Consider the following 26562-nt stretch of genomic DNA (forward strand, 5'->3'; position numbering starts at 1 on the left):
GTCAATCTGCTGAAAAAACTCATCATTAATTAATGAATTTGTCTCACGTTTTATTTCGAGTGAAATCAAATGAAACTCAACCCGCATTTCCCCGCAATGCAATTAATTTATCTTTATTAATCTATTTTCACTCTGTCAAAAAAACAAACAAATGGACAATAAAGCATTATATACAAATCGTAGCTAAGCTGTCAGGCAGTGTAATCGGCACATGCACAACCATACCAGATCATCTATATTACAGACAGGTTATTAGGGAATGAAAACGAGGACAGAAAAGAAGAATAGAAAACATATACAACCCAGAATCAAAAGTAAGGATGAGCACTAGTCTATAATACAGCATCTTCAAGACAAATTCTTATCAAAACTTTTTTTTTTTACACAGATTTTTGGTCTCTAAGGTGATATATATATTTTTTAAGTAAAGCTCCAAAACTATATATATACCTCAATGTGTTGTGGAATTGAACAATAATAAATAGCTCACATTTGTAGTACAGACTATTTTCAATAGCCTCTAATTATGAGGAGGATGTTACTTGACATGTATCTAGTCGACATATGAATCAAACCAATCTAAAGTGATGGTGAAGGCGGAACATTTACCACGTCACCCGACGACTCTGTTTCTAACATTTTTTTCTTTACAATAGTAGTGGCCAGCGGAAAAATGAGCAAAGCCTCACGACAAATATAAAAAGACACCATTCATCCATGCAGACATGATGTAAGATTTTGTTTTCAGTGCAACATTTTGTTATGTAAGTCTGTCACCATAGAGTTGAGATGAACTGAATAAGAATGAAAAATAAACGTTAAAAAACTTTTCCTGGGGTTAGTTATGAAGCTTTGGTCCCTTATGTTGCTCTGGTCTTGTTTATTTTTTTGGTCCTGCTCATTTGTCTGCATGTTTACGTGTCGGAGATGTGCAGCAGCCTCGCTTCAGAACTCCTCGCAGCTCCCGACCGGCCGTGGTGTGAAATCGTCCGCCAGGGTGCTCACTCCAAACAGCCAGTGCAGACTCTGAATCAGTCTCTGCGGACACACTCGCCCACTCGCTGCACTCAGGAATTCAGGTAGCATCTCACGATTCGGGTGCAAGAGCGAGAGTGTGATCACTGGCGCCCCCTAGAGGTAGTCCAGCTCCAGTGCATGGCTCAGAGCTTCCAGGTCGGGCCGACAGGACACCCTCCAGAACGGCATGTTCTTCTGAGAAAACAGAAATGAAATTAGAAATGAAATAGAGGTTTTTAATGTAAAACGTGAAAAAGATTAAGGGCAGACATCTTTCCAGCGTTCCTCCAGATGCAGTACAGATGTGAAATATGGACTGTGGTTTGGAGGGGGACTGTAATACTAGACAGAGTGGATAATATGTTGGCCTGTGTATTTGCCGAACAGACAAATCCAGAAGAAAATAAAAAAATAAATAATAATAAACCGTTGACTTGGGCTCCAGAAATTATAAGTCTTGAGGTTAACTGAAGGTCAAGGTTTTCTAAGGTCAACCGATGAGTTGTGGCCCATTTTTCAGCGAGTTAGTCACACCTTCTTGGCCACGGCCTCTTCTTCGGCTCCATCTCCTATCACGACGTACACTGCTCTCCGACCAAATCTCTGAGAGACTCGCTCAAAACAGCTTTCTTTGCCTTTGGGAAGAGGGAAAATCACAGGACAACATGTTCAAATCGTACCGTTGGAGAAACAATTTAAAATGAGAAAGAGGGCAGGCGGAGATTATGGTTGACTGTATTATTGATTATTATTTGTGATTATCATTCTGTCTGTCCTTTCTTTCACAGATTTTACCTGTTTTGGTGGCACTGTATATGTTCTCTATGGGGAAGGCTGAGCCCAGGCCGTACAGTAGCACCTTGGAGAGGGCCGGGATGAGTTGAGTAGTGGTCACCAGCACATTCACACAGTTGGGCCTGGAACAGGATGTACACATTCATATTTCTAAGTTATGACCAGTAAGTACGTACATTTACTAAAGCATCGCACACAAACCTCAAATGTTTTGAGGTTTGTGTACTTTATAAACCCCATTTAATGCTACTCTGTACCTCGATGAAGAATAAAGAGGAAATATATAATTTTTACTCCACTGTATTTACGTCACAGCTGTAAGTTTCCAGGTTAGGATTCTTCAAACAAAACATATGATCAGCTTCTAAAATATGATGCACTGTTATAGATTAAAAATGAAACAACAGTATGAAGTGGTTCAAATTACCTCCACATTAAACAATATATTCTATGTACACATTAATACACCAGTAATAATAATAATCCAGTAGCCATTATTTTCTGCAAAATTAGAAATGTTACATTTGACTAATAAGAACATTTACTTTTACATAAGTAGGATATGGGGATCATGAAAACAGGAATTGCAAAATAGTATTTCTAAACGGTGTAATTGGTACGTTTACTTGATAAATTGAAGATGTGCTTAATGTGATTATTGGATCTTATATACCACACGCCACAGCAATGCCCTAGATCCATTTGACTCTTATAAGGATACGGACTGCCATAATCATAATAACACATAATAAAATGCAGCCATAGCTGCATTGTACAGTCGGTCGACACTGGCTGGTGTGAGTCGAGCCGTTGCGGCGGGAACTGACCTGGAGTTGATGAGAGCCAGGGCTTTGAGTGCCTGAGTCAGCCACAGGTCAGTGAGGACCTCCATCTCTCGCCTCAGCTGTAACCACTCCTCCCGCTTGGGGCTGCCCAGCAAACCTGCCGAGTCAGGGGAAGAGACGCACAGGCTTGACGGTCAGCGACGGAAAACATGGGGCGGGCATAAAGGTTTGTTATTGTCAGAGACATTACACGTCCTCAAATTTGTCTGCAGTCGCTGCTGGAAGAGCGGCCAAGTGTAATCGGCAGTGTCTATGTTCAGGGGTTCGCAGTGAACAACCGCTGGACTCATCGTCCTCGTTGACAAAACAAACCTGTCCTCTCTTTCAGCTTTCCTTCACCACGCCGTGATTCAGTTCATGTGATAGGTTGTCAGGGCTCATACACCTTTTCAAACTTTTCCAGCACCTTACAGCTGCGGTAAATTATATATTTCTACGAATACATACGTTTAAAGAGATGGTATTATGCTACAAACAGCGATAATCCTGTTTCGTAATAACAGAAGGATAAGAAAATAAAGGACACATGAGTTGTATTGGTTTAAAATGTGTCATGTGTTTGTTGTGAAAAAAAATCTGATACAGTTGAAGCATTTTCAAGCACTTTATCCAAAATTCAGGCACTTTTCAAGCCTTGAAAAACGAAACTTTAAAATTCAAGCATTTTCAAGGATTTCAAGCGACCGTACGAACGCTGGGTTATGCATCTGTAAATAAATATTGTTTTACAAGGATTTTATTTATATCTTTTGTTGAAAGAGCAGGTGTTTGCTATTGTATTCTCACTGTGTTTTGATCCTAAAACACATGTTGCGGCTTTAAAAATATATTTTTGAATATAGGCCTGTGTTACACCTCAAATCAAAGAACCTTTGCTCCAATCTGTACTTCAGTTATTGAGTTTCAATATTTACAGGTAAATCATTTGGTCTTTTTTTGTTGCACATCCCACCCAAGTCAGAACTCACAGAAGTCACGACAGGTCTCAATATCTTTAATAAGATAAATACGTTCACTGTATGTCTACGGTTAATCCTGTATACCTCGTGTGAAATAAAATGACAGCTTACCCCCAACGTTATTCTTGTACGTGTTGTAGATCTCCTTGACTCTGCGGTATCGGAAGGCCAGTTTCCTCATCCAGTCTACCCCTCCGTGGACCCCTGACCCCAGGCACAGAGAGCCGGCCCCCGCTGGGCTCTGGAAGCCGTCCGACCCAAAGTTGTAAGTGCTGCAGGATGGCAAATACAGGAAACGGCCAGGATGTAGATCATAAAAGACACGCACACCGTATTTTCCTCAGCATCTTATAATTGCACTATCATCAGTGTTTTAAAGGCCACGCTCAAAGAAGTGGTACAACTACATAAATCTTCAAGCTCCAGGAATTGATTCAAACTATTCGGTTCTATGAAGGAGAAGGCAGCGGTGAAACCATTCATCAAATCGAGGGACGTGTGCCAGTGCAACCGCAAAAAAAAGAAAGAAAGAAATGCTTTAAAATTGAACGTTGCCATGAATGAAGCTTTGTCAGTTAGAAATCATGAAGTATATATATTCAGCATGGGTAAACATAAAAAAAAAAAAGTCTTTGAGATGAAAAAGGCCAAGTCCAGTAAAATAAATACTTCAGAAAAGTACTCTGGTGCAGTCTAGCTCTTTCTCAAATCACTCCTAAAAGTACCCCAAAGTGCTTCGACAAGCTCATGCAATAAAACGTCTGGACTGAGCGAGACAGGGAGAATTATAAACAGATATTCTGATGAGAAATGAAAGCATTGGATAATCCATGGGACATATTATATGGCTGTGTGGATGTTGGGAAAATAAAAGACATGCACATGTTTGCAATGCATGAACACACACAGACACACACACACAGACTCCTCATCTCATCTCCCTGCCTTGTCGTCCCCCCCCCTCCTGTGCACTAAAGCCCAGAGGGCAAGTCTGGTTCACAAGCCACAGCAGAACTGTCAGCGTCTCTCCAGCGGAGCGTTGAGTACAGTCACACAGTAGAAGCTTTTACCTCAGGTCCTGTCCGTTGTCATCTGATGCCACGTCATCAATATGAACTTGGTCACATTCCTGGGAAATTAAAAGAGAGAGAGCGGATATATATATCAAGAGATCCGTTTTCAGAGTTGAATCCATGTACAGGCAGGTTCTCTCCTCTTTGGGGGAGCCACCTGGAGTGATAGCAGCAACAAGAATAAAAAAAAAATTTAAAAAAAGAAATCTCAAAATAAAAGACAAGGAGGGAGGAAAGGAGGTGTCTGCACCTGAGACGAGGAGGCGCCAGAGATACAGGACAGTCAGCATGGTGGTGCAAAACATTTTTGTGTAACCACGTAGTAAATGTAAGTAAAGTAAATCTACATTGTTTTAAAGTGCAGCCAACATTTTGGTAAAAAGAAACCCTCTGAAGAGACGCCCCATTGTCTTTGACGAGCGCAGTGGCGCGCATGCTGTTCCTCCCTGTTGAACATTAATGAAATCAACCAAACCACAGGGACTGAAACCACATTGGAGCTCAAACATGTGGCTGCAGCCCAGACACCTTGAGCAACACGCAGTCAAATCAGGAACTCGACAAACAGCTATTAAAGTTGGATACCTTGGAAGAAGCCAAACAACAAGGAGCATAAAACTGTCATCGTAGGTCGCGAAAAAAAAAAACATACAACATATACAACAAGTGGCAAATAAAAAAATCATAGGCTCGCTCTGATTTCTCTCTCTCTCTCTCTCTCTCACATAAACATACAGTCCTTGTTGTAACACGGTGACCCAGGACGCACGGGCTCTCCGATCACGCTCGTCGTGTGCCCGACCTCATGGTCCCCCCGCACCCTCTTGCAAAGCTCTTCCCAAGAGCTGCAACTCGCCTCCCGCTCGGGGATGCTGCGACTGACCGGACACAACGCAACTCGATCAAAACTGGAACTGAAGGCAGCGCCACTCATCGACAACGTCAACACCATCTAATCTCGCCGTTGACTCTCAGTCATTATTTAATTTTGGTCTGTCAAAAATTCTGATTTATCGGACGGTGGTGCTCACCGAATATACTGTAATTACTCCTGGCGGTGTTACAGTCACGACAGCGGCGACGTCGCCCGCTGCCACTGATGGAGCCACTGATGTAAGAGGGACGAGATAATTGCACCTCAAGACTCGACAGCGTTGGTGAGCGCACCGTCGCCTGCTCCTTCAGAGCCCTGACAACAAAAGAGGGCGATAAAAACCGGGTTTGCAAATGGCTTTGTTGGCTCCTTTCCCTCCGCTCGACTGCTCCTCCTCCCCTTGGACTGATTTTCCTCTCAGATACTCAGACACACACCTATAATTACAGCACAAAGCGTACTTTCTCTCTCTTTCTCTCGCCCTCCCTAATTGTCTTTTCTTTTTTCATTGTCAGAACGGGGGCGAGGTATTCAGGATGAAAAACACATGCACTGTTCAGTCGCTAGCAGGCAGTGAAGTCCTGTCATCCTCTCTTCGAGGGGGTTCGGCCCAAATTCCCACCACGTCTGGTGGGTTTTTCTAGGCGGCGGGTCATAGGTCTAAATGTGAAAGCGCTCGCAGTGCCAGCGCTGAACAGCCCCCTTCTTTTAGTTTTCTTGCTGGAGCGTCACTTCGCAGGAAGGGGAAATTGTTTGGAAAATGCTGCAGTAAGTGTTAACGCAGGGTAAATGTCCTCTGAGGGGATTTCTACAATGACAGGCACGCTGCTTTATGCCAGGTGGTGAGAAAACAGCAAATGTCAAACCTCTTGCAGGGAAGTTTTGTCTGCTCAGTTTACACTAGTGGAAATACTGTCAGTGCTTCTACTTTCCAAACTTACTTATTGCAGAATTAACCAATTATGAAAAATAATAATGATTCAATAAAACGAAGAAAACAAGTATCCCGTGAGGAAAATGTGAATATACGATTTTTCAGTGAAGGATGGCTTAATGTCGGTCGTTAAGTTACACAGTATCAAAGATAATAGAACATTTATTTGCCATGCAAATACATCTTTCAGTATTGTGTATTTGTCATAACATTTTTAGACCATGTCCAATGTACCAGATTAAGGGGAGCGTAGAAGAAAATGTAATCCTGCAACTTTCTCATTGGCAATACTAAAAAATAAAAAACAAACCTCCAGATCATTGAAGAAGAGTCTCGAGTCAGCCAGATTGAAGATCATCTCCTCCATCCACAAGCCGAGAGACACTGCCTTTGAGGAGTCCTGATGCACACACACACACACACACACAGACAGACACACAAACACGCACGTGAAAATGAATCACGCTGCCCACAAATCGTTGTTATTGGTGTCTTAGCGTGGATGTATAAGTATTTATATCTTGAGGCATGTTCAGCGTATATATACAAAGAAATTCCCCCTTTGGCACAGTTACGTCTCTTTTCTATCTGCACCACAGTCAAACACACTTTAAATGAAAGAAAACTGGTTTGACCTAGTTAATGAAAGAAATGAGGTTAGACAACAGCAGCCCTGTCACTTGACAGTGAGTTGATAAACAGTAAGAAGCGTGAGCTTGAGCTGAGATTGACGGTTTGGTATTCAGAGAATAATCAGTCAAATCCCATTGAACATTATTGCCCTCGTCACTGTCCTCGCCTGGTAAGCGCTGCCGCCTGTTTGTCTCCCTGAGCTCGCCTCCTTTCCCTTCTTCGGCAAAACCATCAACTGGATTGACATAAACAGGTTTCAGGGGAGAGGCAAGTGTGAACAGGCCATTTATCCCACGCGTCAGTCAAACTCTGCCGATACTTATCTTTATTATCGCGCCTGACTCGGGCCCTGTTCATACCTGGCTTTAACATGCGTCCTGGGCGATCCGATCAGTATGTCAGCTCACACCTGGCATTAGAATGTGTGATCAGAATTACTTCCCCACTCACGATATATATATATATCCATATATATATCCATATATATGCAGTATATAACCGGCGGGAGGCAACAATGCACTCGCATAGTCTGCAAGTAGAAGACATCAAAACAACCCGTGGGTCGTTATATTTCTCCGTGGGCTTTCCAAAAGTTTTAGATGTCATTTATTTTCTGGGCACCATCGAAGTCTGCAACAAATTTTCTTGCCAATCCACCTGACCATCTCTAGGGCCGTGCTAGTAATGGATTACGCAGCTCTGCAAAGTTTCTACCAAAGAGTCCACCAATTCATTTTCCATGAAAGGGAAATTATTGGAAATCTACGGCTTCCTGGGATGGTGTAGGAACAAAACAACCCTTAAACACAACATCACAAGTCATTGTGATCAGTAGTAATCGGCTAAAACACTCTGGCATGATTCCCAAAGAAAGATGATAGCGTCGTGCAGATTTCATCTGCATTTGACATGAGCTGCTTTCACGCACTGCACTGAAGTCCAGACATTTTTCTGAAATTTGGGCTGTATGGGAGAACGCAAATGTCCACAAATGTTGTTCCAGACAATCTCCGGAGCTTTTTTTCCTGCCAGTCCCCCTGGATTCATCCTCTGTGTGAGCCCATGTGAGAGCAGAGCAGGGACATCTTGTGCGAGAAAACAGCTATAGAACAGGTTTTTCTCTGATATACTGTGCTTTTGTTCTTGTTGAAGTAGGTGTTTTCACCTTCTTCACCTCTCAGTTTTGTTTCTTGATGAGAAAAATTGTAAATCACCATCGGATAAACACATAATCACGATGTGCTGGCAGTCCGCCTGACAAACAGCGTTGGCGTGCCGTGGTTCACGGCCACAAAAGAAGGTGTGTGTGTACGTCTGCTCGCCGTATTGTCTTGATGACAGCGTTGGCTCGTCTCTGGCAGCGAGACAGGAAAAGCAGCGAGGGTGTCAGCCAAAGGTGAGCATGAGATTAATGCATCTGGATTTGACAAGCGGAGCCGTCTCCTGGCTCCGAGATTCAGAAATGGGCTTGATGACACATGGAGGTTTAATGAGGAAGATTACAAAATGCCCGCCTCCGTAAGAAAAAGGGTGTTGGGAGAAAAAAGGTAATTGGGGACAGAGGGCGGCAAAAGTTCAATAGGAGGACGAGAAGAAAATGACGAGGGGGCAGGGACTGCAAAACACTGTCCAGAGAAGGAAGAGATGAATGCAAAGGATCAAGGGGGAGGGGGTTAAAGGCTTAAGAGGCGTTTGTCCTGCTTGTCTAATAATTGAAATAATTATCTGTAATCACCTTCCTCCAGAGACGAAGGCTGCTTTCATACAGAGGGACAAACAAAAACCTGTCTGTTAATCTGAGACAAGAATTTGAGGGAGAAAAAGCTCCCCGGTTTCCTTTAGTTCCCACCTCAGCTCTCGCGCATGGGGATATAGTTGATGTGAAAGACACATGCAGGGGAGACAATTCGCGCACGGGATGACAGACAGGGTCGCTGTATGACAGAGGGGATAGCGGGAGACCAGATCCCTCGTTTGGATCTGCGGTCACCTCCGGTCAGACCAAGTCGGTGAAAGCCACTTTCCTTTCAACACGTCCCGTGTCTTTCGTGCACGTCGGGCCTTACACTTGCCTTCGAAGCATTGTGTTTATGATGAGAGTTTAACAGACTGACCCCGATTGGTGAAAGGCCTGGCTGTTAAATGCAGTACACAAAGAAGAGACAAGTTCACGCCAGAAAGAAATGCACAATGGTTGTCAGATGAGATAGCTGCAAAAAAATTTGGAAGGTAGAAAACAAAAGGCCTGTAAGATGTCGCGATGCTTTGGACTGCTAATCTGTTTTTCTGCTGTCACTCATTCAGTTCTCCGGCTGCATGTCTGAGTTTTGATGTCAGACTCTGTCCAACTGAGCTTCCCCTGGTTCCAGCAGCGGGGTGTTTGGGTGGGTGGGAGGATATCAGGAATTTCTGGCAGATGAGTCACATTTCAACACATCCACTCTCTTGCTCTCTATCTCTCTAGCGCTGGCTCCCCCTTCTCCTCTTCATCCCACTCTCGGCGGCAGAAAAAAGAAAGGAAAAAGAAACAACGGCATGCATGGCCTGCCGGGGGCCGGACCGATCCGAAACGGTGCTCTCATAAACTCCCATCAGCCTTGTGTCAACCCGCAGGGGGACCGTGAGAATTCAAAACACAGATCCCCGGCCAAAAACAAGAAACACACCACTGTCCGCCCCTTGTCAGCTGCCGGTCTGTTTTGTAAAGGTCCTGCGGGGTGTCAATCACGCCGCGGGACGCCGGGGTAGCTAAACAACCCCGGTGCAGTATGAAAAGAAACACGAGGGCAGAGAGGCAAAAGCGGCCAGCGTGTGAAAATGCTCAGGGATGAGACCCAAAGGTCACGGACTCAGGCTCAGGCAGCCAAACCTTCGACTGTTAGTCAAATAAGCACTCGGATCCCAGGAACAAAGGGCGAATTGATGATACAAAGATTACACTGGTTTGTTGTGAGGGTTTTTATGCACCTACCTAATGCGTACTCGACTATTGCCAACGTGTGATGAGCTACGCGACAAAGGGAGGGGTTGTATCACCGTACCTTGCCAAATCGCGAGGAGAAGGTTCCCGTGAGGAGCGAATGGAAAATGATGATGGTTTCATCCAGGTCCCAGATAAACACTCGCTGCAGAGAAATAACAGATATGTAATGTTAACCTCATGACAGTGTGTGTGTGTGTGTGTGTGTGTGTGTGTGTGTGTGTGTCTGCGAGTGTGAGTCTGAGAGAGAGAGAGAGAAAGATAAATATTGTCGAGAAGTACTGATAATTTTCTCGACACTGTGTGCATGTGTTCACCTCTATATCGGAGTCCAGGGGTGGAGCGGGGTCACTGGCTCTCTTCCTCCCTCTCAACTTCCCGTCTGACCCCCTCCGTGCCGGGACCCCCTCCTCTTTACCTGGTGTGGGGGGACTGGGCGGTGGGTGGTACTCTCCTTAAACGCACCAACATACAACAACGTTGATGAGCAGTCTTCATAAAACAACTTGTTTTTTTTTTTCCAAGAGCCAGACTTATATTAAATCATTCACCATACCGCCGTTCTATAGGTTCCGAGAGATTTGAATTCTTAACAGCAACAATCTGTCATTTGACAATGAAAAACAATGCCACATAGGACACAAGTCACTCAAACCAAAACTAAATGTCCATAAAAATGACTTTAACTTTAACTTGTCCAAATGTAATATCAAAACACTTAAGTACAACACTTGTCCCCAAGTGGATTGTCATTAAAAAAAAGTCTGTCCAGCCTTCCAGTTCGGGGGATTCGAACTCATTTTCCTTGGGGCCACTTGCTGGTTTAGCAACTCTATTTTCTCTAACATTTATTCGAGTAATGCTGCTTGAGAAGGTGTCAGAGCGGCTGCTTTACTTCCCCGAAGACTAGACGGGATGCACAAAACGTATACGATATACACGTGGTTTCATTACTCCTTACCTGTATGCGACTCTGGGCTGTGATTGGGCAGCATGACAGGGTGTTCTTGGTGCTGATAGGCTAATGGAGCTGTGATGGCACTGGGGCTGATGTTGCTGCTGGTTAGGTAGGGGCTGTTGTAGTGATGCGAGTTGTAGTACGGAGAGTACTGACTCTGACTGTAGCTCGAGTACGCGGAAAACTCCTAAAAAAGAAGAAGACATAATAGTAGTTTGCCAGCAGAGAAAAGAAATCAAAATATGCACATTTCAATTCCAAAATTGTGCAGATATCATTACTGAGGTAAAATGACTCACTTGTTGGGTCGGGTTGAAAGGGGTGGTGCTGGAGATCGCATGGGTGCCTTGAAATATTCCAGATGAAATACCACCACCTGACAAATGAGACGAAGATCAGGGTCAAACTGTCAGGTAATAATAATCAACGATGTAATCTATAAAGATTAGACTGCATTGCATTTTGAGTGAACCAAGTTCAGGTATAACTTTACAGCGTCCAATCCGATCTGTGAAACTGAATTGCGGAGAATAATGAGCAGAGCACGTCGACTCCTAGCTGGGCGACAGCCCAGTGCTGCAGGAGCTGAGAGTGAGATATTATTATATCATATCCTATTAACCATTCACACGTGGCCTCAGGGGACTCCCGACGACTCAGCTTCAATTATCCCCAACCACGTCCAGTCAATTAATCTTTTCTTGGATGAGTGAGGATTACGTTTGACATAACAATACAGGTGGGAAAGTCTGCCGCTGCTCTGAGAGTCGTCTTAGTTTTCTAATCAAGCTAAGGCAGGAACGTCTTCCTCCGAGCAGTTTCGCCCCACAGTGACGCTTGTCTCACCTCCGCATCGTCCCCGTCAAGTCCGTCCGTTCTGTTTGTTTGGCGTATTAATCATTGCTCCTGTAAGCCCATCACCTCCACCCAAGGCACTGGACAACCTTTTTTTAATTTTCATTCCATTCCCTCTGTTTGCCTGTTGGCTGGATATGGAGCTGGATGAAGGTGTCTCCATTTCTTTTTCGAGACATTTGCAGAAGGGATGGGCACAAGCCAAGAAAGACTGCTGAACTTTTGACACTAATTGGGCAAAAGAGTTTCATTGTGTATGGCTTCCCATTAAGGGGAATATTCCCAATGTCCCAACAGCTTTCCCTGCAGTTTATGGATGGATTATTAAACTTTGAAAGCTCACTTTGGGCAGACGGTTGGAAATGGGCAGTTTATTATCCTTGGTACTGGAAAGTAACAATCAAATCACCACGGCACAATTAAATATATTACTACAGTGATTGTGGAAACCAGTAACCGTTTGATTTATCAGAGTAATATTCTATAGGACCCAGACTCGGACCCTTTAAAACGGAGAGCTGGGCCAATACCTCCTTTACAGGGGTTACTCTAACACACTGATGTTTACTATGTTGACCAGCCTAGTTTAGTAGCATTTGATAATTAGCCAGAAAGAAAAAGCACAGATGAGGTTGTTGATCTACATAATTTTTTTTACGGCACACTTGTAATGTAGTGCATTGTAATGTTGTGGCTGACGTGTGTACTTGCTGTAATATCTCAGGTTACATCTAAATTCAAATATGCATCTTCAAAAAAAGGCCTATTATTGACAAGGTGAAACTTGCCATTGGCTCAGATGGATGATTGTGTGCAATGCAAATAGATTATCTGTCTTCAAACAGAAAACAGGGCAAATTACATCCGCAAACAATTGCTTGGTTTCCAACTGTAGTGTTTAATAACTGGGTGGGTTTTGCTACTCGACGAATTGAGATATAGCCTATTTGATAAATCGCCCTTTGTTTGTCAGTTATTACAGGCTATGGTTAGGAGGTTGATCTGATGTTCCGTAGTGGACCTATCCTGTTTGACTTCCAACTGTTTCTCCCCGGCGATAAGAAAGACTTATTCTCCTCTCGCTTTCCTCCAGTCTACCGCCCGCCCATCATTTTATCAGTCCCTCGTTCCCCCCCCGTTTCTTCTCCTCCGCGCTACAGTGCATGACAAAGAGAGAATAATGACTCAGTGGAAGAACCACACTGAAACCTCCAACATAACAACATAACAGTCTTCAAAGCGACTAAAGGAAAAATGCAGGAGGTCTCTCGAGTAAACACAAGAAGGCTCCCATCGTCCCCATTTGGTTTCAGTTGTACACACAGTGTAAGTAAGTGTTTCGATGGCTTTTTGCAGGGTGTGTGCCTACGTGTGTGTGTGTGTGTGTGTGTGTGTGTGTGTGTGTGTGCGCTTGAGTATTGTGTACAGTGTAATGGATGACATGGAAACATTCTGAAATCCTACAAACATTTGGTCGTTGTGGCAGTTTATTACCGTTTGAAGTTCGCAGCTAATGATTTATGCATAAAAATATTCAAACAAATTTATTTTGTTTGGGAACAGTGTCCCTCAAACTCGAAACTACACTCCGTTTTAAAATGTTTGTTGGTTCAACAGTCGTGCTCAAACAGAGCACAGTCCCTGAACGCTCTGCAGTGTGTAAGAGGTTTTCATGGGTGTTTACAAAAATATTTACATTCCTCTATAATGTCTGACATCTGAATATTTTTTTTAAAGAGGGAATAATTTGGAAAACTAGTATATGGGAAGGTAAAAAATGTCATATTCTAGACTTTTTTTATTCATGGTCTGAATCAGAATTATATACTAATAGGTAGTGTAGTAGTATTTGTCTATGCTATACCAGTCAACTAATCCAACCTAAAGCCTGACCTAAGATCCAATTCGTAATAAACTTGACAATAACCTGAACTTTATTTGTAGTTGGTGTAGTTGTAGAGATGACATTTCTACTGATGGAACCCAACCACAGCTGTAACACTGCTGAGTGCAATGGAAAAATGTTCAGCCACCTTTATTTCCTCAAGTGAGGAATATTTGCAGTTAGCAAAATTATTCGCAGCAAATCCATTCATATTTTTTAAGAGCCAATACTACATCAAACAAGAGAGCAAATAAAAAACAAATGGAATGTCCTGAGTTGCTGTATTGACATTTAAGGTGTTTAAAAGCTGGTTTAGCTGCCCGAGGCCTTTGAGTAGCACAGCGAATTAATTATGTTTATTTATACTTTGATAATCTTAACTAGTCGAGATGAAAAGACAGCAAAACACCCCTTAATTCATAATTCAATCTTCTGACCATTTCCTTATTTGTGATGCATTTGCATAGCCAGGGCATTTTTCGATGAGCTCCAGCACTGCGGTTGACCTCTGCCTGCACTGCGAGTTCTCCTCAGAATGGATGTTTTTCTAATGCGGCTTCATTTGCACAAAACATGCACAGGGTGTAGATTTCAGGTCATGATTACACGCTTCTTAATGACACTTATAAAGTCGGCGTAACATGTGATCATGTGGTCAGTTGTAGTTGACTGATGCCTGTTTAACTTGCCACCGTCAGGAACAATGGTTACATGACCTTTGAAACAAGCCAGAACTTAACTGTACTCTAACTATGCACGCTCATAGTTGCGCTGTGGTGCTTACACCTCGAAATGCAGTAAAAACCTTGTTTAAAAAAAAATGTGGGTTTCTTAGACGTCACAGCAATTTGTCGGCGAAGTAGGAAAGCACTCTCTCTAAAGAGTGAGCACATGATATTTGAATGGCGGTTAGCCCATTGTGATGTAGTGACATGCTCATATTCTAGTTATTAGATCACTCAGAGGCTAACAGAGCAATTTAAGAGCTTGGACATACAGTATGTGGCAACGTTCAAGGGAAATTCGAAGTCACGTCCCCACGTCATGTTTACTGTTCTGTCTCACAGTGGAAAGAGGCTCATCCCGTCTGCAACATTAAACCCACTCACCCCTCCGTAAAATGCACCTTAACCTCTCCCCTCTCACACACAAGGGTCAATTTTACGCTGCTTTCAAAGCCATAAAGTCGCACTGAGCGAGTCATGCTTTGGGCGCCGGACGGCTGAGGAATGTGTACAGCACACACACACGCACGCACGCACGCACACGCACACACACACACCCACACGCACACGCACACCCATGTGTGGGTAGAGAGCTGTACGCACTCCAGAGCATACCACCTCTTCATCAGAGCATTTGTTTTTTTGGCAAAGACCCTGTACTCATCTTTTGTTTTCTCCATCATTTATTTTCTTTCTTTCTTTTTTCCATTTCTCCTTTTCCTTTCTGTCTATCTGTTTTTTTTTTTCCTATCCAAACCCCCCCCCCCGCCCCCTACAAGACGCAAGTGCTTGCATGCTGTGTTGTTGGTCTGAGCGGAGAAAGGGGGCCTGACCCCGGGAAAAGAGGAGGGGTGGGGAGACTTTTGACGCCAGGAGTCCAGACCGCAGCTAATGGAGAACAGGTGTGGCAGAGAGAAGGAGAGAAGGATGATGAGAGGAGAGGGGAACAGAGGAGAGGGAAAGACAAGACGGAGAGGACAGTTAAAAAGTCCAAGAGTCGAGGATGGCAGCATGAGGAAGGACGCTCACACCAGCGAGGTCAAAGTGAAAGATAGCGTGAGGTCTGTCTGTGTGCGAAAGTGGGTCCTTATATTCAGTATATATGAAGTGTTTCCGACCTACCGTGTGCGTGCGAGTAGCCGTAGAGGCTCTGACTGGGAGGAGTGCTGCCGAAGTTCGAGTAGCCCAGTAGCCCCGTCTGTCCCGGAGAGTGGCTCAGGCCATCCTCTGTTTTAATGTCTAGACAGAAAGCAGGAGAGTTACGCTGCGCTCAGTGTGAACGTACGAGCGGCAAGCATGTCAGAGACAACCACATCAAAGGAGAAATATTTGTACATTTTTGTGAAATTTGATTGACCAATGATAAAGGTTTATGATATAAATCATAGTGAGCTCTTGCTTTTAATTCGTTGTTTTTTTTTGCTTTGCAAGTTAAGGCAAGTCAAGGGCAGGCTACTCTTTGACTGTACAGTACAAACATGCTCTGGTTGTTTGTGTTTATCACATTTAGTTTTTTGTTTCTATTTCTTGAGAATCATTTTCCATTTTTCCTCAACAACATTGAACTAGTTTGTGTATCACTTGTAAATCTATTCCTGTAACACGACCGAGTGTCATCTGTCTTATTCCCCCGGTTTTATATTGATGATATCGTATACGTACTGTTTTTTCGTGTCTGTTTATAAAAAAAAAAACTGAAGAGAAAAAAAGAAGAGTCATACTAACTTGCGGAATCTTATTTGAGTGATCCAAAATCTAGCCGAACCTGTATGTCAGACAAACTTCTGAGATGATTTTACACAATGAAGTGTGTGTTGTACTTACTGTAAGATGGCATGCTGTAGCCCTGCGTGTGGTGGGTGTAAGGTGTGTACGGTCCTGCAGGCTGGAGGGCAGGGCTGTACTGAGTCTGTCCATATGCAGCCATGGCACGTCAGTCCCTTGATACTGGAGAAGGAAGAAATATTGAGGAAGCGTTTCTCGGTGAGTTCTTCTTCTCTTTATCTGGTACATCTGCTTTTGTCACGGTTTGAGGTGACTGTGAGGAAGCTTCATGCTCAATTGTCAGAGACAGAAACAAGGACTCTGCTGTAGCCTCGTCTCATTCTGTTGCAGACTAGATTAATTCATGCAACAAACAGAAGGAAGTCAAGTTCTGACTCAATTCCAGGCGTTAAGAGTGTCTGTTACAGTTCCCGTTTCAAACAGATCTGAATGAGTTAATATTTGTCATTGTGCTTTTTAAAATCGTAATCCTGATACTGAAGAGGATAAAGCGCATCTCATGATTTTAATCAGCGGTAGTTCCAGTTTTAATTTCAATAGCAAATATAATGAAAACTCACCGGCAGTAGGTGTGATGAGTTTGAAATAGATGATGAAAAGCCCTGTGAAGGAGACGATAAAGGGCACAGTTGGAAAAATTAACAGTTAGGAAATGAACAATCGACAACTCAAAAATTTGACCCCCCCAAAAAAACATGGCTATAAATTTTTAACAGCATTCTTCTTTTTTTTTAACAATCAAATTCATTCAAAGTGCTGCTCCACACATTTCAGTTACCTCATCCAGAAACATGAGGGTGCTCAGTCCTTGTGACCAGTTTTATCATTATGCAAGGGTTTCTTTTTAAAAGGTTTTCAATCCGTTGGCTGAGTTCACATGCACAACAATATAACAGCAGCATTTCCAGCTATAGCAACCCGCCAATCTGCATCTGTAGCACTGTTATTTGTGCGGTATTAGTCTCTCACCTGCCTCTGAAGAGAGAGCCTTTATCCTCTTTATCTTGTCACGCTGCTGTTAGTCAGGCTCCTCTCAAGCTGTCAACTCTCCTGCGGAAACAATAGCCAACACACACCATCAGGATACAGGTATGCAGGTGAGTGACACATGGCGACGTGCCCCCGGGCCCTGTTGCTGCAGGATGACGAGGCGGGACGTTTTTCGCAATGCGCACAGTTCAAAAGGTGACTATGTTTGAGGATAAGTAGTGAGAGGAGGAGGAGAAACAGAACGAGGGGAACAAGATAAATGTGGTATTAATGAGAAGAGTGGTCGTGGTTAGAGACTCAGGCAGTCAAATGAGTTACGGAAACCTGACAGGTAACAGTGCTTCTCGGGGGGAAATGTAATAAAACGCTCTGCCGCACCTCTGCTGACTCATTCTGTTCACGTGCAGCTTCTTAGGATGAATACACCAGAAATAGCATCCAGAACTAGGCTGTGGTCCAAATTCAAAATAACAGCAGTGTGTGAGTTAGTCATGATTCTCAGTTCGGCACGTGTCGTGTACGTTGGTAGGATGATATCGATGGAAAATAGAGCTTTGTAAGACTGCAGAGGAGGAGATAGATTGACTGGGTATGACAGGAGAAAAATACACAATACAGACTCCACTGAGGTTGAACTGGACTTTTCTGATTGTATTAGGTATTTAAAAATTGTGCTGCACATAAATGAGCAGGGCTACTTTACATAATTATCATATTTTTGCATTGATGTGATGAATTAAATTGATTTATAAGGTATTAAATTCACTGGATTAATAAAAAAACAGACCCATTTAGTTAAAAAAACAAACTTTTTTATTTCATGGAAAAAGAAATGTTTCACTGTATAGCTCTATAAAATCACACATATACTGTGATAGAATATAGATAGAACGTGTACGACTGGCCAAACCCATTAACAGAGGCAACAGAAGTGAGTTGGAGGAGGTCAAGAGGTCAATGCCACATGAATTAGTCTAAGAAAGAAGCTGAACGAGGTCAGGCTTAAATCCCACTCCCGCAGGCGGTCAATCTGAAAGCTGTGCTGTGGCTGACCGAAGCCGAACTGGGAAAACTTGGAGGTTTGAATGTTCTCTTGACTGTAGGTCCAGAAGAATGAGTTCCATTCGACTCACATCTTCATGTCACGGCAGGCAAAGATGACATTTTGTGGCACCAGTTGGAGAAAAACATGGAAATGGCCACATAACCATGTTCGTAAACAAATGTTTTTTGTGTGACGGAACAGTGCACAGCGCACGAAACCTAAAAAACCATAACCATCATCTTTGGGCTGAGCTGGAATGTTGACTCAGAGTCAGGCCTCATCGTCCAACATCCGCACAGACCTCATGCTGGCTCACTGGGAGCAAATCCCTGCAGTCAGACTCCCTTCCCAGAAGAAGTTCTTGACCAGTGCTGTTATAGCAGCATAAAAATACATGTAGGTAATATTGTAGTCTTTGTTTCAGCTACATCACCACACTTTGTATTTATCTTTGCTACATGACAACGCGCAACATGCCGAGCGATCTCATTAATTCCATTTCTCTCCTTCTCCCTCCTTCTGTCTCTTTGCCTCTGGGCCATTCCAATCTGGCAAAGCCGAAGCCGACTGCCTGACCTCCAACCTCTCTGACAACACATCGACAGAGACAGATGACAACCATGAATTATAGGGCCAGCAGTTTTTTTGGTTTTTTTACAGCAGCGAAGAGATCAAGGTGAAGGGGGGGGGGTAAAAGCTGTCTAAGAAGGAGAGACTTAAAAGACAGAAATTGTGTGTGACAGCGTGAATGTTCATCAACCGGAGTTTCACTGTCAGCGGCACTTTTTAAAGCACGAGCTCAAATACAGTAGCTCTTGAGCGGCGCTCGCATAATTAACAGCGGCGCTTTTGGCGGAACAGCCGAGAAAAAAAACGAATCTCATGTTATGTCAGCTCCACTGATGAAGCTGCCCTCCTGGCTCTTAAAACCCCCGAGGCGACTCGCGGTGTTTTTTGAGTAAATAAGTGTATCACTACCGCGAAGCAGCCGCGACGCATCCCGGGGGCCAGAAATCCACCTGCACATCTGTGTTATTGACCGTTTGACAAACACAAACCAAGCGGACTCCAAAGCTGACACACAGGAGGTGATTTACTCTTTGACATGCCATTAATATAGCCTTGTGTTCTGTAAAAAAGACAAGGGCAAATTATGAGTCTAATTATTTCTAATTTTACTAACCCTAACCCAAATTAAGCACCAAATCATGGCATTTCAACTTCAATTCAAGTGGACACTGACTTTAAATCCGAATCATGTGTTCGTGTGGTAATGTTTCCCTTTATTTCCCACTTCACAACTGACCCTTAAACCTGGTTTATGGCCTCGTCGCCATCAGAGACCCCGATCTGACCTTCATCAAGCTCAAGAGAGTAACAGGGATCCCACATTACAGAGGAAAAATAAGCTGTTGTGCTTTGCATTTCCCTGACCTCAGCTGCATCCCTGGAACAGTCCTGAACGCGCACACGCACACACACGCAAACACACGCATGCACACACACAAACACAAAATCTGTGCGTGTGACAGCGAAAGGCACTTCCTGGTTCAGGGTGAGGCCTGGGAGGAGGGCGCACAAGGCCATGGGAACTGCAGGACACTGGAGGGAAGACGAGCGGCGCTCAGCAGAGATGTGGAGGGCTGAGGGCTGAAACTGAAGCTAAAACAAACCCAGCAGGGCCCACAGGAGGCCACAGGAGGCCACAGGGCCACAGGGCCAGTCCCGCCAGCTTCACCTGGGTCCCAGGGTTCTGCTAGACCACTGCTTCTTTCACGGGTATCAAGTTCTAGCCTTTGTGCTGATGGATCACATCACAGGATGGAGTATTGTGCCCTAAGTTGAAATGTCATTTGATACAGTTAAAGGAATACACGGGGTTTAGGCACATGTACCTGTTGTTCAGCTGAACTGTTGAATTAGCAAAAGATGACAGGCCGTGAAACTGGTCCATATTTGACAACTGACTTCACTTTTCAGGAGGGTGTCGGGCTCAAAACAAGGCGGGCTCCATGTTTCAGTCCACATCTAAAATGATGAGGACTGACGATGTGTTGATGCAAGTGTTTTTTTTTAAAATACTGTTCTCTTTGTGAAAGTTATTGAGTCTATTAAAAAAAACACTTTCTGAATAGCTTTGAATCCAAAGGGCAATTTGGATATGAGCCTGCAATTACTAAGGATGTTTTATTCTAGATTTGACTTCTTCGATAGAGGCTTCGCCCCTGCCGTCTTAAGTTGTTTTCGGACGGAAAGTGTAGAAATTGGGTGTGGACATTTTTTCCGGAGTTTGCCGTTCACATATGGACGGAGCAGGAGACTGAGTCTGAGTCCGACGCATTCTGGGGCGTCTGGGTAGATCAGGCGGGAGGCAGGACATGACGATAATTCCGCTGCAGAAAGCAGAGTTCATAGTCATCATCAACACGCCCACTCACTCGTCATTCATTTTCCGGAGATTTTCCTGTTGTATTCTCACATGGGGGGGGGGGGGGGGGAAAGGTTGGCAGGAAAGGTTACGTAGAATGTCCGAAGCAACATTAGCAGACATTTGCGTTTACCCCCGGAACATTTCAGGATTTTTTTTTCTCACGTCGGTGCACAGACGAGCTGTCGCGTACATTCTTGAAGGATTTCGCTTGGGACCGGATTTCTTATTCAAACGTCAAACAAGCACTTTGTTTTAAGCCTCACTCTACCACTAACTCCGTCATCATCCACATGCTGAGGGATAATTGGCAACCGGCAACAGACACCTCGCAACGCAAGCGGAAGAGATCTCGCAGGATCTGTGGATACTGTGTGCTTAGATATCAAATGAGGCCAAGTGATGCAGTTATAGGTTTATTGTATGAGTATAAGTTTCCCCTTAATAAATATGAAACTAAACAAAGACAAACAAACAAAACAAACAAAGAACTCGCTGTGTGATCAGACGCTACATTTCCTCTAAGGGGTGTGCGCTGTTTTATCCTATTTACATTAATCAAAAGATTATTTGATTACAATGTCAGGTGTCTGGCGTGTGTGTATGTGTGTGAGGCTAGACAATTGTTTGCAGTGTCAACATATGTGCTGTGTCAGTGTCTTTTTTTGAGTCTCCATACCACAGAGGCTGGTCTCGCACTGCCGTGACCCTCCAATCATTTGACCCTACATTGAAACATCGCGCTTTTCAATCAACGGCTTGACAAGGTGACTCTCTGGTCTGTAATCGTGCCATATGGGACCCCACCTGGAGCCCTCAAATTGGACAGTCTGCCTAAGTGCCTGGGGGGGATGTTGGGGCTTGATTCACTGCTACACAAAAAACCCTCTCTCTCTCTCTCTCTCTCTCTCTCAGTTGCTGATAAAAGACACAGAACAAGGGCCCAGTATTTAGTTTTTGTGTGACACTATCGGCCACTTGGTGGTTGAAATCGGTGCCATCTGCCAGCTACTGCCCTTTATCGGCACCTTTGACACCCGGCTGACGGTTCAACGCGACAGACTGCAGCGAAAAGAAGAAAAAAAGAAACCATGTAGCAGCTTTTATCTCACTAATATTAGTTTTAGCAGTTATTTTCTCCATCAAATTTCAGTGAACAGTAGAGGACATTGTGAGCAGGTGAGAACACTTGTTTCACCGTAGGTTCTAGTCTCTTTAAATCTCTTATAAAGAACTGATATAACTAAATATTTGTCTTTTTGCTTAAGAAATTACTTAAATGTATGTAGATGGAGACACACATTAGATGTGCAGAGAGGTGCTGGTGGTCTCCTGACAGATGTTCAACATTCATAACCCACCTTGACCTCGGCAACCAGAGAATTCATTAAGAGACAAATGCATTCCAAGTATGTGTGTGTGTGTGTGTGCGTGTTTGTGTGTGTGCTTGTTAAAAGCATAACTACACATGATGAATGATAACAATAAAAAAGCGATCCAGTAGAAGCTGTGAACACTCTGTTCTGTGAATCTCCACTAATGTTTACTATGAATTTTAGCATCATATCACAATGACACTATGTCAAAATGACTCAACCAACTTGTGTTGTCACTGCCAGTAATGTCACTGGAGCACTGGACTACATAAGGATACAAGCTGTATTCCAGTTGAGATCCTAGACAATTCCTATTTACTCAGAGTCTGAGACATCCACCAGCAACAACAACAAAAAAAGGAATAACTAAACACACACGAAAAAACAGTTGGTCACTCCTTTTGACGTTGGGAAAGCATGATAATGTCAACAGCAACCCGGTTGTTTTCCGTCGACTCCACAATGCAAGCCTGGCATTTTTGCTGAGATGGTACAAATCAAAAGCACAGGAGTAAGACGTTTCCACGTTGCACCTGCTCATTATCAGTGCGACCCATCTCATCGGTAACGTTCCCAGCCCATAACTGAACTAAGATGTTTGCATCATCAACCCCCGCCAAAAAAAAAAAAAAAAATGAGGAAGCTGGAGCGAGCGGTTCAGAACCTGCACGCGAGGGATATATATTGACACACCCACACACACTCACTAATGCAGCAGTCCTTTATATTAAAAAAGGGGAGCAGAGACGGAGAAATAGAAGTCATCCTGCGAGGGGCTTTAATTAATCTCTGGCAGCAGTGAACCTGTTGCCAACGCTGCTCTCTGAAACTTTACCTCCCCGACTCGGTGGCCTCTCCTTTCCACTCGACTGACTCCTGCTGCAAGACGGCTTCAATGCCAGAAGCTAACCCCCCCCCCCCCCCCCCCCCCCCCGTCCCCCCTCAGTAATCAAATCCTCCTACCTCAACAATGCCAGTGTCTTTATCTCTGTTTCTCCAGCACACACCTCACTCCTTTTGTAAATGACTTCTCAAAGCATTTTTGCATTCCTCTTCCTCCTTCCTAATCCTTTTTTCTTTCTTCGTCTCCCCCTCTGTCTCTCCCCTTCACTGCCCAGACCCCGGCAAATTTAATAACATCCCTAATAATTTTCCCCCAGCAACATTGCCAAATGCGGAAAAAGAAAAGGGACCACCTACCCCAGGGCCCAGACTTTTTTCTCCCCCAGAACCAGTGCCCTGAGACGGGGGTCAGAATGAGGGACAGCTGGCAGACCTCCCAGCAGCCCGGAGGAGCGGGTGTGGGGCTGGAGCACCGGGCTGACCCCAGTCAGATGGTGGTCTGGCTCCCAGGTAAAAAAAAAACATCTGGTCCAGAGATGGACGGGTGGTCGCACACACACACACACACACACACACACACGCACGTGCACATTTAAAACTGACACACGCCTGACTGCATGAGTGCTCCTGCCTTCCCCTAATGAACACACACACTCTCAGACTCGCTGCTTTATTAGTCATTAGGATAAAAAGGTTTGCCCTCCATCAGTGTCCTCAGCAGACGATGGCGACTGGCCGCCCTAGTTGCTAACAGCTGGCCAGACAGAGCCCACTGGTAGCTGAAGCTCACGGGCGTTACAGACGGACTGAGGTCCAATTACTTATTTACTGTGTGTGTGAGTGTGTGAGTGAGAGAGAGAGAGAGAGAAAGGGAGAGAAAGTGAAAGAAAATTGAAAGCAAGAGACTGATTTATTCTCTTTTGGAGGAGATAAGGATAAACAAGATGAGATATTATCAAATATAAGCTGACATTACAAAACTGGAAAATGGTGGGGGGAAAAACTAAATCCAGGAAATGGTTCAATGAAGAAAAGTGATGCCGAAGAAAAATTCTGACACCTATGAAAATACTCGCAGAGCCACGGACAATTATTAAATTCTCCTTTTTCGGTGGAAAGCACCCAAACTGTTACTGAACGTGGAAAAATGAAATATGGTCGCAGCGGCTACGCTGCGACGTGTGTGGCTTGAACTGTTCAAGATAACTCAAGATATGGCTTGGAGATTGGAGATAGAGAGAGACAGCTGCTGCTCCCGGGGTTCAACACACACACACACACACACACACACACACACACACACACACGCGACCACGAGGCCTCTCTGGGCACTCTCTGGGCCTTCAGGGAATTTAAAAAAAGGGGAGGGAAGGCGGGAGGGAGGGGAGAAGACGTTTAGGGGGAAGAGAGGGATCACTTTAGAGCCTCAAACTGTTTGAGAGGAAAAAGATTAACCAACAGTGTCACTGCCATCGCTGTTCAATTCTGATCTTTCGTTTCACCAAACATGCTGACAGGTACACACACACACACACACACACACACACACCCACACACACACACACACACACACACACACACACACACACTCCAACAAACTGAAATGTGTGATATTATTAGCCATTAATATATTTAAGATTTCACTGTGCAACTTCCTGTATGTCTTTGCGGCACGATGGTGCTTGAGACTCTATCCCACAATTAACCCTAAAGGAGTCATACTGTATGTATAAAGTTAGAAATAAAAGAATTAAAAACATTGATTGAGCAAACAAATACAACCTAAATAGGAAAATCACAAGTAAATAAATATTTAAAAAAATATACAAATAAACAAATGACCACACTCAGACAGACATATAGCAGTTACTTCAAAGGAACTATTGTATTATCTTTTTTAAACAAATTTAGTGAGATTATTTTACGGTATTTTGAACAGTTCTTGGATAAATGCTATATATCTTCTTCCCGATGAATCTGTTTCTTATTGTCAAAACAAGGAAAAACTCGCGAGGACGCTACTTGTCACCTCGTGATCTTTACACCCTCATAGAGTACAACGTGTCTATATCTCTTCTTCGAAATTGTCAGTTTGGGATTATAGAGATTTAGACTGATTTCCTCTGGATTCGAGGCTGCAGGAGCAAAAGCACAAAGACAAAGTCAACAGTGTCTAGCTAGGAAGAGACACGTTCCTGGCGCCAAATACAGAAGACAATCACATTCACCGCAGCAAAAATCAAGCTGTGCGAGATGACATTCATACTGACACTGAATGACATCGAACAGACTCGCTTTTATTCCCTGGGATGATGTCTTCACTATACCGACTGACAGCGTGGACTGAATATATTCTTTAGACTGCGTGGGTCAACAGGTCAGCCCCGCTGTAACCCTGAGTTCAGGTCAGCGAGGAGGTTTGACTCCCAGAAAGAGAGAGCGAGGGAGAGAGAGAGAGTGGGGGGGAAGAGAGAGAGGAGGAGAAGAAAGAGAAAGAGAGGCAGAGAAAAGCACAGAAGCTATGGAGGACTTCAAGGGCTGTGCGGCCGCGAGGAAATATAATGAAATCGGTGCAGATAAAGTCAGGAAGAGCAGCACTTCCTATGAAAATATTTATCATTCCACAAACGTTTGGCTACAGAGGGGTTTCGGAATTAATTTGTGTTTTCTTAAGAGGGGCTGCCTGGTGCTACAGGATGGGGAATTCTCCACAGCTCGGGACTTTTTGGGGGGCTGCTGCTTATTCACAATTTATTAGAGCTGGTAATAAGAACCATGAAGCCCGAGGAGAGAGAGAGAGCGAGAGAGGGTCCCGGGCCCGGCCGTGGACAGGGAGAGCAGAAATGGGACCTAATGTTATTAGGAGGACGAACCGCAGTGTTAAATCAAACACACCCGGGCGCACACCTTCGGTATGTGGTCTGAGCACACGGCCAATCCCCCCCCCCCCCCCCTCCCCTCCTCCTCCATCAGACCCCTGGATGTTATTTGCGAGGGTTAGAATAAAAGGTTCATAAGGAGATTTTAGTGAGATTTACAACCCCGACAGATGATTGACACTGACGAAGAGAGACGTGTGTCCAGGTTGTTTTATAAAATTCCGAAATCACTGTATGGGACGTTTTTGTGAGCCAGGCTCATGGGAAACACATTTCTCGTGGGAGTTTCAACTTTGCCTGCCCCTCGCAAATGGCAAACGACTCTACTGACCAAGTAGAGTAGGCCATCTATAAAGATGCAAAACCCCAAATTTTATATTTAATAAGATGTCCAGAAAAAAGTTCAAAAGATATGTTGTTGATCTCCTGCAACGTATATATATATAGATATATAGATATATATATATATATCTATATATATAGATATATATATATCTAACTATATATATATATAAAGAAGATTTAGATATAAAGAGAAAAATCTAACAAGATTATAATAATTACAAGAAAATGCCATGTCACATTTTCTGCTTTTAATGTGTTTATTTACATTTCTTTAAGAAGAAAAAGAGGAAGAAAGAAAGAAAGAAAGAGAGCAGTGAGCCACAACTTTGCTGCTCTGA

The 26562-nt window shown here is 43.9% G+C and overlaps 1 protein-coding gene across 2 annotated transcripts in view; it reads right to left on the minus strand.

Moving 5' to 3' along the window:
- Window positions 1-29: 29 nt before the first annotated feature.
- Window positions 30-26562, minus strand: part of eya2 (EYA transcriptional coactivator and phosphatase 2) — a 27963-nt gene continuing 1430 nt past the window's right edge. Inside the window, exons 2-16 of one of the 2 annotated variants that reach the window (XM_047332804.1) lie at window positions 17292-17368; window positions 16879-16920; window positions 16358-16480; window positions 15656-15772; window positions 11368-11444; window positions 11072-11255; window positions 10428-10564; window positions 10172-10255; window positions 6808-6897; window positions 4687-4745; window positions 3728-3888; window positions 2640-2754; window positions 1813-1934; window positions 1552-1652; window positions 30-1212 (exon numbers count right to left, since the gene is read on the minus strand). In XM_047332804.1, coding sequence (XP_047188760.1) covers window positions 1132-1212; window positions 1552-1652; window positions 1813-1934; window positions 2640-2754; window positions 3728-3888; window positions 4687-4745; window positions 6808-6897; window positions 10172-10255; window positions 10428-10564; window positions 11072-11255; window positions 11368-11444; window positions 15656-15772; window positions 16358-16460 — 1431 coding nt within the window. In that variant the 5' untranslated portion in view covers window positions 16461-16480; window positions 16879-16920; window positions 17292-17368 and the 3' untranslated portion in view covers window positions 30-1131. Of the gene's footprint in view, window positions 1213-1551; window positions 1653-1812; window positions 1935-2639; window positions 2755-3727; window positions 3889-4686; window positions 4746-6807; window positions 6898-10171; window positions 10256-10427; window positions 10565-11071; window positions 11256-11367; window positions 11445-15655; window positions 15773-16357; window positions 16481-16878; window positions 16921-17287; window positions 17369-26562 lie in introns of both variants that reach the window. The other variant, XM_035631959.2, reaches the window with a different exon arrangement.

This window comes from Scophthalmus maximus, chromosome 6 (assembly GCF_022379125.1).
Source record: "Scophthalmus maximus strain ysfricsl-2021 chromosome 6, ASM2237912v1, whole genome shotgun sequence".
Lineage (NCBI taxonomy): Eukaryota > Metazoa > Chordata > Actinopteri > Pleuronectiformes > Scophthalmidae > Scophthalmus > Scophthalmus maximus.